Source organism: Pleuronectes platessa, chromosome 7 (assembly GCF_947347685.1).
Source record: "Pleuronectes platessa chromosome 7, fPlePla1.1, whole genome shotgun sequence".
Classification (NCBI taxonomy): Eukaryota; Metazoa; Chordata; class Actinopteri; order Pleuronectiformes; family Pleuronectidae; genus Pleuronectes; species Pleuronectes platessa.
Window position 1 is genome coordinate 4,687,273 of NC_070632.1, and position 14,907 is coordinate 4,702,179.

At 41.3% G+C, this 14,907-nt stretch overlaps 1 protein-coding gene and 11 non-coding genes across 12 annotated transcripts; 11 read left to right on the top strand and 1 right to left on the bottom strand.

The window, feature by feature from the left end:
- Positions 1–756: 756 nt before the first annotated feature.
- Positions 757–4,112, bottom strand: setd6 (SET domain containing 6, protein lysine methyltransferase). Its single transcript, XM_053426991.1, has 9 exons — positions 3,954–4,112; positions 3,130–3,210; positions 2,865–3,009; positions 2,638–2,779; positions 2,356–2,550; positions 2,117–2,267; positions 1,434–1,614; positions 1,214–1,350; positions 757–1,126 (listed from the first exon to the last, which is right to left on the bottom strand). Exons 1-9 carry the CDS (start codon positions 3,978–3,980, stop codon positions 788–790), a joined length of 1,398 nt encoding a protein of 465 aa, XP_053282966.1. The 5' UTR covers positions 3,981–4,112; the 3' UTR covers positions 757–787.
- Positions 4,113–4,192: 80 nt separating this feature from the next.
- Positions 4,193–4,264, top strand: trnap-ugg (transfer RNA proline (anticodon UGG)). Its single transcript has one exon. It is a non-coding gene; the product is annotated as a tRNA-Pro (tRNA).
- Positions 4,265–4,691: 427 nt separating this feature from the next.
- Positions 4,692–4,763, top strand: trnap-agg (transfer RNA proline (anticodon AGG)). The gene has a single exon. It is a non-coding gene; the product is annotated as a tRNA-Pro (tRNA).
- Positions 4,764–6,392: 1,629 nt separating this feature from the next.
- Positions 6,393–6,464, top strand: trnap-agg (transfer RNA proline (anticodon AGG)). Its single transcript has one exon. It is a non-coding gene; the product is annotated as a tRNA-Pro (tRNA).
- An 810-nt stretch (positions 6,465–7,274) lies between these two features.
- Positions 7,275–7,346, top strand: trnap-ugg (transfer RNA proline (anticodon UGG)). The gene has a single exon. It is a non-coding gene; the product is annotated as a tRNA-Pro (tRNA).
- Positions 7,347–8,063: 717 nt separating this feature from the next.
- On the top strand, positions 8,064–8,135 carry trnap-agg (transfer RNA proline (anticodon AGG)). The gene has a single exon. It is a non-coding gene; the product is annotated as a tRNA-Pro (tRNA).
- A 689-nt stretch (positions 8,136–8,824) lies between these two features.
- On the top strand, positions 8,825–8,896 carry trnap-agg (transfer RNA proline (anticodon AGG)). The gene has a single exon. It is a non-coding gene; the product is annotated as a tRNA-Pro (tRNA).
- Positions 8,897–9,613: 717 nt separating this feature from the next.
- On the top strand, positions 9,614–9,685 carry trnap-agg (transfer RNA proline (anticodon AGG)). The gene has a single exon. It is a non-coding gene; the product is annotated as a tRNA-Pro (tRNA).
- Positions 9,686–10,374: 689 nt separating this feature from the next.
- trnap-agg (transfer RNA proline (anticodon AGG)) lies at positions 10,375–10,446 on the top strand. The gene has a single exon. It is a non-coding gene; the product is annotated as a tRNA-Pro (tRNA).
- An 844-nt stretch (positions 10,447–11,290) lies between these two features.
- On the top strand, positions 11,291–11,362 carry trnap-ugg (transfer RNA proline (anticodon UGG)). Its single transcript has one exon. It is a non-coding gene; the product is annotated as a tRNA-Pro (tRNA).
- A 1,924-nt stretch (positions 11,363–13,286) lies between these two features.
- Positions 13,287–13,358, top strand: trnap-agg (transfer RNA proline (anticodon AGG)). Its single transcript has one exon. It is a non-coding gene; the product is annotated as a tRNA-Pro (tRNA).
- Positions 13,359–14,220: 862 nt separating this feature from the next.
- On the top strand, positions 14,221–14,292 carry trnap-agg (transfer RNA proline (anticodon AGG)). The gene has a single exon. It is a non-coding gene; the product is annotated as a tRNA-Pro (tRNA).
- Positions 14,293–14,907: the final 615 nt, after the last annotated feature.

Here is a 14,907-nt window from a genome sequence, read left to right on the forward strand (position 1 = left end):
GTGGTCGGGACATGGACCAAACTAAAAACCTGTTATGTAGAAATCATAATTTTTCAAAGTTTTCTGTCCCTTTTTAGATGTTTATCACTTTGTTTAAATGTTCATGTTTCAGATTTACTTGATTGACAGCCAACACGGACTCGTGATTGGTCGGGCTCATGTATTGGTTTAACCTAATTACTGCAGCTCCTCCACAATACCCACTGCAGAGGTCAAAAGTGCAAGATGATGGAATTAGTGTTGGCTTCATTTTGTAAATTGGGAGGAAGAGAAGACATGTTGTCCATCTTTATTTACAACAAAAAACAGCTGCTGCTCCACAGCTGAAGGTTTTCCACTGTTACCTTATATATCTGCATTGTTAACTTTCACTTCGGGAAACAGTTTATATTAATGTGCAAAAGTATATTTTCTAATTGTTGAGACCAGGCTGTTCTGTCTCAGACGGAGTTGATTTTTTAAAAAGGGGTTTAAGTTTTGTAGCTCGTCATGTCCACGTCTGAAGACTCAACGTTTATTTCCTGTGTTTATTTTGAAGAAAGACTTATTAGAAACCTCAAAACCAAAGTATCTAATGAATCATTTTCTTATTTAGTGCAAAGGTGACTTCAAACTATTGAGACATCTTACCAAACTTATACCTGTATGAAGATATCAAAAGATAAACACTGTAAATGTGTCGTAAGAAGTACAAAACAACTTTTCTTGAAAAACAGAATTTATTGACATGTTTTCACAGGTACTTGTAGTTTGAGTTGAGATAAAAAAAAGAAGCTTGAGTGTGAACTCATGACTGGGTGAGCTCCATCACTTTGCTCAGGATGCTCTTCTGTCCGTATCGTACCTGCAGTGCGTTCTGCTGCCGGCTGTTCAGTCCACCGAGCGCGGCCTTGTCCTCGATCAGCATCCGCTCGCTGACCGAGGCTCTTCCCTCGGCCGCAGCGTCTCCGTACGAGCCCAGAGTGAGACGGGCGGCCTCGTGGATCAGCCACTTCCACGAAGACTTCAACTCGGGGAGGCCCTCGTTGGAGAAAGCCAGGGTGATCTTCTCCTCTTCCTCGTCGTCTTCCTCCCACCCTTCGTTTTCCTTGAAATCTGAGAACTCTTCCCTCGACATGCCCAGCACCTGAAGACAACAACAGCAAATCCATCAAATGGAGTTCCTGGAGGTTTTGTTCAGTTTATAATCAAAGCTGTGGTTTCTCTCTCTCACCCTGAGGGCCGTGTGCAGCTCTGTGTCTGTGAGGCAGCCGTCTCTACCGAAGACAAACGCTGCCTTCTCCTGCATCATCTGACTCAACAGGTCCCACATCTCCTCCATCAGCTGCAGGTCCGGATCAGACTGAACACCTGCGAGGGAAGAAGAACATGAGGTCACTGAGGTTCCTACACTTCTTGGTCTCTCACGTGGACTCTCTGGTCACTACCATCACCTCGTGTGGCGGCTTTGTAGAGGTTGTTGAAGGGGATGTCGGCTGTGTCGTTGTCGTTAGTTGGATACGGTTCTGTGAAGCCGTACATGTGCAGCAGCTGCCAGTTGGCCATTTGCCCGTAGGTGTTGAACACCTCCTCTCCTTTGTGAATGGGGCGAACGCAAACCATTTTCAGAGTGTCCTGAGAAAACGAGATGAAAGGTTGTTGGTTTTCAGAAAATGAGAAACTGACTAAACAATAAACTACAGGGTTCATAAACAGTTTGATCAATGGATTTCCATGACTTTTCAATCACTTTAAAACAAATTTCCATGACCAAACAACTAACAATGACAATTCCAGGGCATACAGTATACCTTAAATGACACAAATGAATGAGACAATAGTTTGATTAAAAGACATATACTTCTCCATTTGAAGCCAAGCATGGTTAAAGAGCGTATATCTTTTAAAAGCATATGAATTATTTAAAACTCAGCATAAATGAACGACATGAAAATATGAATATAACAAATTTCCATGACGTCTCCAAACCTTTTGGGATTACATTTTTTCAAGCACTTTTCCAGGCCTGGAAATAAACATTTTACAATTCCATGACTTCTCCAGGTTTTTCATGACCGTGGGAATCCTGAAACCATCAAATCAAGACGAGTCCCTACATATTAAACTGGGAGCTCACCGGTGTGAACTCCAGATTGGCGTTATGATTCGACACATGGTTCAACATGTCAGCCATGGGAACCATCATCGGTGGGTTGGGGGCCTTCTCCTCTTCTCCATCCTCCTCTTCATCACTCACCTCCTCGTCGTCTTCCTGAGGCTCTTGGAAACTACAGAGAGAAACAGGAAGAACATTAACACACACAGCAGATAGGATTTTCTCATGAGTGTGTGTGTGTGCTTCTCATGCGCACTGACCTGTACGCCATGACAAAGGCCACCAGCTGTGTGTACAGCTCCAGTGTGTGTGTGCTGGGGTTCCAGAGGTCAGGGTGCTTGGCGATGAAGGGCAGGACCACGTCTGTGTATTCGCTGCAGATGTTCGTCAGGTCTGTGTCCACGGCCTCTGGGATCCCTGTTCCCTTCAGGATCCGGGCTCGCTCCACTTTAGACCTGAACAGGTGAAAGCTGCATGTGACACTTCATCAACAGAAAAAAGAAGCGCTGCGACAGAAACTACTCAGGGAAACGGTTTCCTACCAGAACATGGGGTGGTCCAGTTTCTTGAAGTCCGTCCACAGAGAGAGGTAAGGTCTCCAGTGGGACCGGGAGGACGTGTACTCGTACAGCAGAGACAGCAGCAGGGGAACCCAGCCTGAAGAGCTCTCCAGAGAAGACTTCTCTGGAAAGGAGAGAAGACACAGATGTTACAGACAGAGGGAACATCAGTCTTGGGGCTGTGGGGGGAGGGGCTGGAGGACAGTTACCTTTCTCCAGCAGAGCAGAGACCTTGGTGGTTCCCTGGTGGAGAAGAGCTGATCTGGGGATGGTGAATAAAAGTTCCCCCTCTTCTATGTCTTCTTTAGCCAGCATCCCATACTCTGCAACTGTCCCCTCTTTACTCAGGTACACCTGCAGAGAGAGAGAGAGGGGGGGGGGGGGGGGGGGGGGGACATCCATCTTCAAGTTCTGGACCAATCAAACTACAGATAATTAACCATCTGACTTCCTGTGTGACCGGACCTGACCTACCTTCTCACTGAGCACCAGGTTGACCGTGTTGCACCACTGTAGAAAGCTCTGCAGGGGACTGAGCTCCGAGGCTTCATCGACCTGTCAACAACAACACACAGGGTTGAACTACTTTAACAATTATATTAAGTTTATATTACGTGCAATTAAAGGATAAACCACTTAAGATCAATCTCATCTCGTTTATTAGACAAACAGAAGCTCCACCACACTCAGTCACAACCAAGTTAAGTCTGACACGTGCTCTTAAGACACAGAATAGAAGTAATATGTTATTAGTAAGAAGCAAGATGTTGTAAGATGAATAAAAGATGGTTTATTCCACTGTGATGACGCTTTCAATGACAATATGAGAAAATTAATTCATTATATGATTAACGTGATTCAGTTTTCACAGCTGATGAAGTAGCACAGTGCTGCACTGGTGAACAGTTTGCTGACTTGTTTTGAAGCCCACGTGGTAATTTACAGCACAATAAGCTAGCAACACACTGTTGTTAGCATGCACAGCTAACACAAAGCTGAGCCTGTGTGTAATTAGCTGTTAGCATGCACAGCTAATAACGCACAGCTAAGTGTGTGTGTAGCTTTGAGCACATGCAGCTATTAACTCACATCTGACTTTGTGCAAGAAGCGGTTAGCATGCACGGCTAATAACACGCAACGTAGCCTGTGTGTAGCCTTTAGCATGCGCAGCTAATAACACACAGCAGAGCGTGTGTAAGTAGCTGTTAGCATGAGCGGCTAACACACAGCTGCGCGTGTTTGAGTGTGTGTTGCGTCGCCAACTTGTTCTTATATTCAAAGTAATGAAAGTTTTCACCTTGAGTCGTTTCGCTTGTGTTGCCATTTTGAAAATGTAACGTCAACACGTGGACGGTACGAGTTCTGCTGCAGGTTGAGCTAGCTCGATGCTAACAACAGCTAACTACGGCAAGCGTTCAGGGACAGACGCGATGTGCGGCTGTGTGACGCGCTTCCTTCTGATCCTGTTTCTGCGGCTCACCTGTCCGACAGGTTGTTGTTGGTTCTTATTCACTGACAGAACACATCAGGCACCGCGGCTCGTTGGTCTAGGGGTATGATTCTCGCTTTGGGTGCGAGAGGTCCCGGGTTCAAATCCCGGACGAGCCCTTCTTTTCCCGCTAGGGTTCGAGATAATGGGGATTCGAACATATGACCTTTCAGGCTTCAATTCTAATCTCATGATCTAAACCACAAACTCGACGATAATACCGTAAAAAGATCCGACAGACCGACACCATCAAATACATGTTACAATCAATCTGATCAATTTAGCAGGTGAAAATATTATATCAATGTTTATTATTGTTGAAGTGTTAATTTATCCATGACTAATGTTATCATTATTAAACTGGATATTAAAGATGTTTACAGGTCTGGATCATATCTGTCATGCACAGTGAACAAAATAATGGCACCACTAGAGGGTGCTGTTTGACCAGATGAAATGTGGAATCCCAGACTGCCACATCTTCACTGAAAGAGTTCAAGTACAGGGCTGAGACACGAGATAGCACAGATGTGGCGGAATGTGCATGGCTCGTTGGTCTAGGGGTATGATTCTCGCTTAGGGTGCGAGAGGTCCCGGGTTCAAATCCCGGACGAGCCCTCCTTTTGACCTCTGAGGGTTTCACACAAATCATAAACTTAATATTAAAGACATGAGGAGAAACAAGAGGCTTCAGCTGATGTTTGGCAAGTTGTTAAACAGCTGAACATCACTGAGTGAACCATCTTGGACTGTGATCACAACAACACTGCTCGATATACAACACGTCTACTCACACATTCTTCCATTACCGTCAATAACCTTCTCTATCAGACATTTTCTGAAGTATAAACAGTTTTTGGATCTTTGGATTACTAGGTCAAAGTCAAACAACTAAAGTTAAAGTCTAAGGTAAATTCATCTCTTCACACCGATACAATAAATTAACTCCAAGAGGATGGTGAATAAAACTAAAAACACAATTTAAGCAGATCTTACTTTAAAGATGTTGCCTATAACTAAATTAAAGTTTTATTGTCGCCACCTTTTATTCACAGTTGAGACTTCCTCTCTCTATTCTCAGTTACTTTCATTTACATGTTACTCGCTGGTTAAAGCCATTTTACCACTTATCACTTTAGAGGTGGTCGGGTTGTTCCGTCTGAGGGAGGTGAACTGTATTTTATAATTCGAGAACTGAAATGATCAATCTGTCATTTCAGTGACTGTATGTGTTGATCGATAACTGATAAAATGCAAAGACACATGTGTGAAGCTGTTGTCTTGTGAAACGATTTAATAATTATGTATGAACCCTGGAGTGTTTGTGATGTGTCTTTAACATTATTGTCACTTCTTATTGTTGTATGAATTGTGTTGTCGTCACAATCGTAACGCAAATTAGAAAAAAGGCAGAGACACAAGCATTGACTGAGACTTGAGCTTTTCACCCTGAAGCAGCCGGTTAGTGACTTTGTAGAACAGTGGAAACACAGAGCTTCTCTGGTCACATCTGCTCAGAGATCAGCGGCTTCATGATCAGAGCAGAAGCTGCAGGTGGTTTGTACCGAGCTGGAGTTTCTGTTTCCTCCTTCTCCTCTCGGCTCGCTCCTTGTGCTCAGTACAACACGTGACGTGACGCTCACAGTCAGGACTACCGACACCTAAATCATCCCAATAAAAAATAACCTTAACTAACCCTCTGAACTTGAACTAGTTCATTTTAAGTGTGAACTGGCTCGACGCTGAGGACAGCTACTGGACACCAGCATTGAGAGGCAGAAGTAGTAGGGCTGGATCATTACACTCCTGTGACCAATCCTGCATGAGACTGCGGTTAGGTCCGCCTTTCTCATTAGCATAAGGACACTGCAAATGAAAAGGAAATGTATCAGGGAATAAATACATTTGCAAATATATTTAAGACATTTATTGTGACATTTCTGTTGTTATTAACGTATTTATTTATTTATTTCTGTATTAATTTATTTATTTCCTTTTTTAGTTATTTATTTCTGTATTAATCTCTGTATTTATTTATACATTTATTTATTTTTACTTAAGTCATGTATGTATGGTCCTCCATAGTCTAGTTCCTGTCTGTCGTGCACAAAGAACAAAATGATGTGACCACTAGAGGGTGCTATTGGGCCAGATGAAATCTGGAACCCCAAGCTGCCACATCACCAGTTTGAGGAGCTCAGTTACAAGACTGCGTCGCAATAATGACAGATGTGAGAGCATGTGCATGGCTCGTTGGTCTAGGGGTATGATTCTCGCTTAGGGTGCGAGAGGTCCCGGGTTCAAATCCCGGACGAGCCCTCCTTTTGACCTTTGAGGGTCTCACACAAATAATAAACTTATCATTAAAGACATGAGGAGAAACACAAGGCTTCAGCTGATGTTGGTTAAGTTGTGAAGAAGCTGCACATCACTGAGTTAAACAGTTCAGATCCATGCAAACAGGAAAAGACTGATCACACCTGAGAAGTTCAGACACTCAGATAAATCCAGATTCTTACATTGAATTAAGTGCCAGGACAGAAGAAAACATTTTTTCACTAAAACTACAGCACAGCCAATGTGACAACAATAATACTGATGGTTTTGTCTGAATAGACAAGAGGCTGAAGACTGAAATATATGTTGACAGAGATTATACAAGAACATTCCAGGAACCCAGCAGATGCATGAGAGTTATTCTCCGGTGTGTTCGTAGCTTTACTTAAATAAATGTTCAGGTCTTGTTTGTACTGAACCGTCTGGAGACTTCCCATTCGCTCTCCTACAACAAGAAAGATTGAAATAATAATTTTTTACATTAATTTGAAAATAATGCACGACTACATTTTCTGAACAGAAAACTAAAGTGAGTGACTCTTTCTCAAATGTAACGAAGTTTGAATATATCTATGTATCTATAATCCATGAATATATTATTATTAAACTTCATTTTAAGCATGAACAGGTCTGGGTCATGACCTTCACGCACAAGGTGATACATAAAGACACCACTAGATGGTGCTGTTGGACCAGATGAAATGTGGAAACCCAGACTGCCACATCGTCACTGACAGACTTCAAATACAGGTTTGGAACTAGATAAACAACATAAGTGCAATACTGTGCATTGGCTCGTTGGTCTAGGGGTATGATTCTCGCTTTGGGTGCGAGAGGTCCCGGGTTCAAATCCCGGACGAGCCCTTCTTTTGCCGCCAGGGTTTAAAGGTCACATGGAATTCGAACATATGACCTTTCAGTCTTCAGTTCTAATCTTGTGATCTATACACAAGCTCGAAGAATTATGTGAAGGAGCAGCTGTAGAAGAATATCATGCTGTGTTCAACTACACTTTTAAACCTTTAAACAAACTTTATTTAAAATAGAATAATAATAATACATTTGACCAGGCGTGTACGCAGAGTAAGAATGATTCACAGACTGATGTGTGATGGTCGTCTTGTCAAAAGGTTTAATGAACCTGAGTGAAAGAGTCAGACCACGTGTTTTCAATGTTGTGCTATTAACCTTGTACAGTGAAAGTCTCATCAGCAGCCTGGTGAACCTTGAACTTTCTTATCAGCTCTAATTGTCGCTTTGAAATCTCTTGCTGTCACAATCATGACAACATCAGGAAACAAGGTCTGAACAGAAAACTACAGTCTGGACAACAGTGACTCCTTCTCAAATGTAACAATGTTTTCATTAATCTCAGTCTATGGATAACATTGTAAAACGTAGTTTTAAACATGAACAGCTCCGAGTCCTGTCTGTCATGCACAATTAATACAATTATGAAACCACCAGAGGGAGCTGCTGGACCAGGTGAAATGTGGAAACCCACACTGCCACATTGCAACTTTGAAAAGTTCAATTAGAGGTCTGGTACGAGATGAAGCACAAGAGTGAACAGCTGTGCATGGCTCGTTGGTCTAGGGGTATGATTCTCGCTTAGGGTGCGAGAGGTCCCGGGTTCAAATCCCGGACGAGCCCTCCTTTTGACCTTTGAGGGTCTCACACAACTAACAAAGTTTACATCAAAGACATGAGGAGAAACAAGAGGCTTCAGCTGATGTTTGTCAAGTTGTGAAAAAGCTGCACATCACTGAGTTAAACAGTTCTGATCCATGCAAAAAGGAAAAGACTGATCACACAGGAGAAGTTCAGACATCAAAGTCTTAACATTCATTCATGAGTAAAAACACTTGTAAGGATTTTTATCTCGTCCTGCCAGGACAGAAGAAAACATCTTGCGACTCAAACTACATCACAATCAAAGTGACAACAATCACACTGATGGTTTGGTTCAAATAGACGAGAGGCTGAAGATTGAAGCACATGTTCACACAGAGATTATAAAAGAACACAGCCAGGAAAGAAAGAGGATGAAGATAAAATAATAAAAAACAGGGAGTTGAGAAACAAATGTGTCTTATTCTCAAAAATAGCGTTGTTTTAATTCATCTATGTATCTATAAACTATGAATCTATTATTAAACTTCATTTTAAGCATGCACAGGTCTGGGCCATGTCTGTCATGCACAAGGTGAAACATAATGAGACCACTAGAGGGTGCTGTTGGACCAGATCAAATGTGGAAACCCAGACTGACACATCTTCAGTGAAAGAGTTCAATTACAGGTCTGGGACGAGAAAAAGCACAAGAGTGTAGAGCTGTGCAAGGCTCGTTGGTCTAGGGGTATGATTCTCGCTTAGGGTGCGAGAGGTCCCGGGTTCAAATCCCGGACGAGCCCTTCTTTTGCCGCCAGGGTTTAAAGGTCACATGGAATTCGAACATATGACCTTTCAGTCTTCAGTTCTAATCTTGTGATCTATACACAAGCTCGAAGAATTATGTGAAGGAGCAGCTGTAGAAGAATATCATGCTGTGTTCAACTACACTTTTAAACCTTTAAACAAACTTTATTTAAAATAGAATAATAATAATACATTTGACCAGGCGTGTACGCAGAGTAAGAATGATTCACAGACTGATGTGTGATGGTCGTCTTGTCAAAAGGTTTAATGAACCTGAGTGAAAGAGTCAGACCACGTGTTTTCAATGTTGTGCTATTAACCTTGTACAGTGAAAGTCTCATCAGCAGCCTGGTGAACCTTGAACTTTCTTATCAGCTCTAATTGTCGCTTTGAAATCTCTTGCTGTCACAATCATGACAACATCAGGAAACAAGGTCTGAACAGAAAACTACAGTCTGGACAACAGTGACTCCTTCTCAAATGTAACAATGTTTTCATTAATCTCAGTCTATGGATAACATTGTAAAACGTAGTTTTAAACATGAACAGCTCCGAGTCCTGTCTGTCATGCACAATTAATACAATTATGAAACCACCAGAGGGAGCTGCTGGACCAGGTGAAATGTGGAAACCCACACTGCCACATTGCAACTTTGAAAAGTTCAATTAGAGGTCTGGTACGAGATGAAGCACAAGAGTGAACAGCTGTGCATGGCTCGTTGGTCTAGGGGTATGATTCTCGCTTAGGGTGCGAGAGGTCCCGGGTTCAAATCCCGGACGAGCCCTCCTTTTGACCTTTGAGGGTCTCACACAACTAACAAAGTTTACATCAAAGACATGAGGAGAAACAAGAGGCTTCAGCTGATGTTTGTCAAGTTGTGAAAAAGCTGCACATCACTGAGTTAAACAGTTCTGATCCATGCAAAAAGGAAAAGACTGATCACACAGGAGAAGTTCAGACATCAAAGTCTTAACATTCATTCATGAGTAAAAACACTTGTAAGGATTTTTATCTCGTCCTGCCAGGACAGAAGAAAACATCTTGCGACTCAAACTACATCACAATCAAAGTGACAACAATCACACTGATGGTTTGGTTCAAATAGACGAGAGGCTGAAGATTGAAGCACATGTTCACACAGAGATTATAAAAGAACACAGCCAGGAAAGAAAGAGGATGAAGATAAAATAATAAAAAACAGGGAGTTGAGAAACAAATGTGTCTTATTCTCAAAAATAGCGTTGTTTTAATTCATCTATGTATCTATAAACTATGAATCTATTATTAAACTTCATTTTAAGCATGCACAGGTCTGGGCCATGTCTGTCATGCACAAGGTGAAACATAATGAGACCACTAGAGGGTGCTGTTGGACCAGATCAAATGTGGAAACCCAGACTGACACATCTTCAGTGAAAGAGTTCAATTACAGGTCTGGGACGAGAAAAAGCACAAGAGTGTAGAGCTGTGCAAGGCTCGTTGGTCTAGGGGTATGATTCTCGCTTAGGGTGCGAGAGGTCCCGGGTTCAAATCCCGGACGAGCCCTCCTTTTGACCTCTGATGGTCAGACACAAATAATAAACTTAATATTAAAGACATGAGGAGAAACACAAGACTTCAGCTGATGTTTGCAGAGTTCTAACAAAGCTGCACATCAATGAGTTAAACAGTTCAGATCTATGCAAACAGGAAACGACTGATCACACCTGAGAAGTTCAGACACTCAGATAAATCCAGATCTTTACATTGAATTAAGTGTTGAATCAGTTATTAAGATTTGTATCTAGTCCTGCCAGGACACAAGAAAACATGTTGTCACTAAAACTACATCACAGCCAATGTGACAACAATAATACTGATGGTTTTGTTCGAATAGACGAGAGGCTGAAGACTGAAATATATGTTGACACAGAGATTACAAAGGAACATTCCAAGAACATAGCAGATGCATGAGAGTTATTCTCCGGTGTGTACGTAGCTTTATTTAAATAAATGTTCTGGTTTTGTTTGTACTGAACCTTCATGAGACGTCCCATTCACTCTCCTACAACAAGAAAGATTGAAAACAAAACAAGAAAACAATAATCTTTACATTAATTTGAAAAAACGCACAAGTACAATCTCTGAACAGAAAACTAAAGTCAGTGACTCCTTCTCAAATGAAACAATGTTTTAATTTCTCTATGTATCTATAATCTATGAATCTTAATTTTAAGCACGAACAGGTCTGGGTCATGACCTTCATGCACAAGGTGATACATAAAGACACCACTAGAGGGTGCTGTTGGACCAGATAAAATGTGGAAACCCAGACTGCCACATCGTCACTGAAAGACTTCAAATACAGGTTTGGAACTAGATAAACAACATAAGTGAACTATTGTGCATTGGCTCGTTGGTCTAGGGGTATGATTCTCGCTTTGGGTGCGAGAGGTCCCGGGTTCAAATCCCGGACGAGCCCACCTTTTGCCGCCAGGGTTTAAGGTCAGAGGGAATTCGAACATATGACCTTTCAGTCTTCAGTTCTAATCTTGTGATCTATACACAAGCTTGACGGATTGTGTGAAGGAGCAGCTGTAAGAGAATATCATGTTGTGTTCAACTACACTTATTATCCTTTAAACTAAATTTATTTATAATAGAATAATAATAATACATTTGACCAGTTTGATTTAAAAGGGTTTTTAGTAGTTTTTCCTTACTCTTGCTGCGGGTTAAGGACAGAGGATGTCACACCCTGTTAAAGCCCTATGAGATGAATTGTAATTTGTGAATACGGGCTATACAAATAAAATTTGATTGATTGATTGATTGATTGATTGGCATGTCAACAAAACAAACTGAAATGATCAATTAATCCGGTGAGTGACTGCATGTGTGGATCAATAACTGATCTTTTAAAGACGTACATATACAAGTGTCCTTTCTAAGTACTTAGACTAAGAATGATACAACAGACCGATGTGGGATGGCGTCATCTTGTCAAAGAGTTAATGAACCTGAGTGAAAGTGTTGGACCACGTGTTTTGAATGTGATACTAACTGGATTGTACAGTGAAAGTCTCAACGGCAGCCTGGTGAGACTTGAACTTTCTTATCAGCTGTAATTCTTGTTTTGAAATCTCTTGCTGTCACAATCATGACAACATCAGGAAACACGGTCTGAACAGAAAACGGAAATCTGGACAACAGTGACTCATTCTCATTAGTAATGATGTTTTCATTCATCTCAGTCTATGGTTAATATTGTAAAACGGAGTTTTAAACATGAACAGGTCTGGGTCCTGTCTGTCATGCACAATTAATTCAGTTATGAAACCACTAGAGGATGCTGCTGGACCAGGTGAAATGTGGAAACCCACACTGCCACATTGCAACTTTGAAAAGTTCAATTACATGTATTGGACGAGAAAATGCACAAGAGTGAACAGCTGTGCATGGCTCGTTGGTCTAGGGGTATGATTCTCGCTTAGGGTGCGAGAGGTCCCGGGTTCCAATCCCGGACGAGCTCTCCTTTTGACCTTTGAGGGTCTCACACAACTAACAAAGTTTACATCAAAGACATGAGGAGAAACAAGAGGCTTCAGCTGATGTTTGTCAAGTTGTGAAAAAGCTGCACATCACTGAGTTAAACAGTTCTGATCCATGCAAACAGGAAAAGACTGATCACACCTGAGAAGTTCAGACATCAAGGTCTTAACATTCATTCAAGAGTAAAAACACTTGTTAGGATTTTTATCTATTCCTGCCAGGACAGAAGAAAACATCTTGTGACTCAAACTACATCACAACCAAAGTGACAACAATCACACTGATGGTTTTGTTCAAATAGACGAGAGGCTGAAGATTGAAGCACATGTTCACACAGAGATTCTAAAAGAACACAGCCAGGAAAGAAAGAGGATGAAGATAAAATAATAAAAAACAGGGAGTGGAGAAACAAATGAGACTTTTCCAAGAACCCAGCAGATGCATGTGAGTTGTTCTCCTGTGTGTAATAACCTTTATAAATATAAATAAATGTTCAGGCCTCGTTTGTACTGAACCTTCCTGAGACGCCTCATTCGCTCGCCTACAACAAAAAGGATTGAAAACAGAATTATTATTTTTCATGTCAACTTAATGTTGTTCTGAAATTTCTTGCTGTCACAATCATAACATCAGGAAACAAGATCTGAACAGAAAAATACTATGAATCTATTATTAAACTTCATTTTAAGCATGAACAGGTCCGGGTCATGACTGTCATGTGAAGCATAATGAGACCACCAGAGGGTGCTGTTGGACCAGATCAAATGTGGAAACCCAGACTGCCACATCTTCAGTGAAAGAGTTCAATTACATGTCTTGGAGTAGAAAACGCAAAAGAGTGAACAGCTGTGCATGGCTCGTTGGTCTAGGGGTATGATTCTCGCTTAGGGTGCGAGAGGTCCCGGGTTCAAATCCCGGACGAGCCCTCCTTTTGACCTCTGAGGGTCTCACACATATAACAAACTTAATATCAAAGACATGAGGAGAAACACAAGGCTTCAGCTGATGTTTGCAGAGTTGTGAAAAAGCTGCACATCACTGAGTTAAACAGTTCAGATCCATGCAAACAGGAGAAGACTGTTCACACACTTAAGTCTCAAATCAGTTAGTAAGATTATTATCTCGTCCTGTCAGGACAAAATAAAGCATCTTGCCACTATAGATCTAGACCTACAATTAAAAATGCAAATGTAAAAATATTGACATGTGAACAGATCATAATAAAACATAATGCAGATAGCAAATGTGACAACGATCACATTGATGGTGTTTGAATAGATGAGATGAGGGGACCTAAGATGCCACATCACCAGTTTGCACCATATCAATACAGATGTTATTAAATTTAAGATTAAGTTAATGTCTAAGGTAAATGAAAGTTGCAAAGACTGTTATGTGTGAAGCTGTTGTCTTGTGAAAAGGTTTAATAATTCTGCATGAAACCTGGAGTGTTTCTGATGATTCTTTAACATTTTTGTCACTTCTTATTGTTGTATGATTTGTGTTGTCGTCACAAAAGTAAAAAAAAATTGGAAACAAGGCAGCAGGTCTGAGCAGAAAACTTTACTGCTCACAGAAATCTAAAAGAAATATGTCTGTGGTAAACATTATTGAACTTCATTTTAAACATGAACAGGTCTGGGTCATGTCTGTCATGCACAAAGAACAAAACAATGTGACCACTAGAGGGTGCTGCTGGACCAGATGAAATGGTCCAGCAGCACTGCCACATCACCAGTTTGAAGACCTCAGCTGCAAGTATGGGTGGGAATTCCTACAGATGTGCATGGCTCGTTGGTCTAGGGGTATGATTCTCGCTTAGGGTGCGAGAGGTCCCGGGTTCAAATCCCGGACGAGCCCTTCTTTTGACCTTTTAGGGTCTCATTCAAATAATAAACTTAATGTCAAAGACATGAGGAGAAACATGAGGCTTCAGCTGATGTTTGTCAAGTTGTGAAAAAGCTGCACATCACTGAGTTAAACAGTTCTGATCCATGCCAACAGGAAAAGACTGATCACACCTGAGATGCAGATCTTTACATTGAATTAAGTGCTGAATCAGTTATTCAAATTTGTATCTAGTCCTGCCAGGACAAAAGAAAACATCTTACCACTCTCACTACATCGCAGCTAATGTGACAACACTCACACTGATGGTTTTGTTCAAATAGATGAGACGAGGAGCCTGAAGACGCCACATCACCAGTTTAAAGCAATTTATGACTGATTACTTTATTCTTTAAGTTAAGATGAAGTTCATGTCTAAGGTAAATGAAGAATGCAAGGCTGCAATCGCAAAACAAATGTTCACACTGATACAATAAGTGAACACAAAGAGGATGGTGAATCCAACTAAAAGACCCAGGGAGTAAGGAAACAAATATCACTGATGGATACAAAGGATGTAAAAGAGATGAGGGTTATTCTCCTTTACCTTCATTTAGGCTGCTTCAAATGGATCATACACACGTTCAG

What these genes read in the sequence shown, in the direction of transcription:
- setd6 (XM_053426991.1), bottom strand. Translation starts at nt 3,980, where the DNA reads ATGGCAACACAAGCGAAACGACTCAAG. An exon ending in ACCTGGTGCTCAGTGAGAAG is followed by an intron (nt 3,010 to 3,129) that starts GTAGGTCAGGTC and finishes CTCTCTCTGCAG; the next exon opens with GTGTACCTGAGTAAAGAGGG. An exon ending in CTACAAAGCCGCCACACGAG is followed by an intron (nt 1,351 to 1,433) that starts GTGATGGTAGTG and finishes CTTCCCTCGCAG; the next exon opens with GTGTTCAGTCTGATCCGGAC.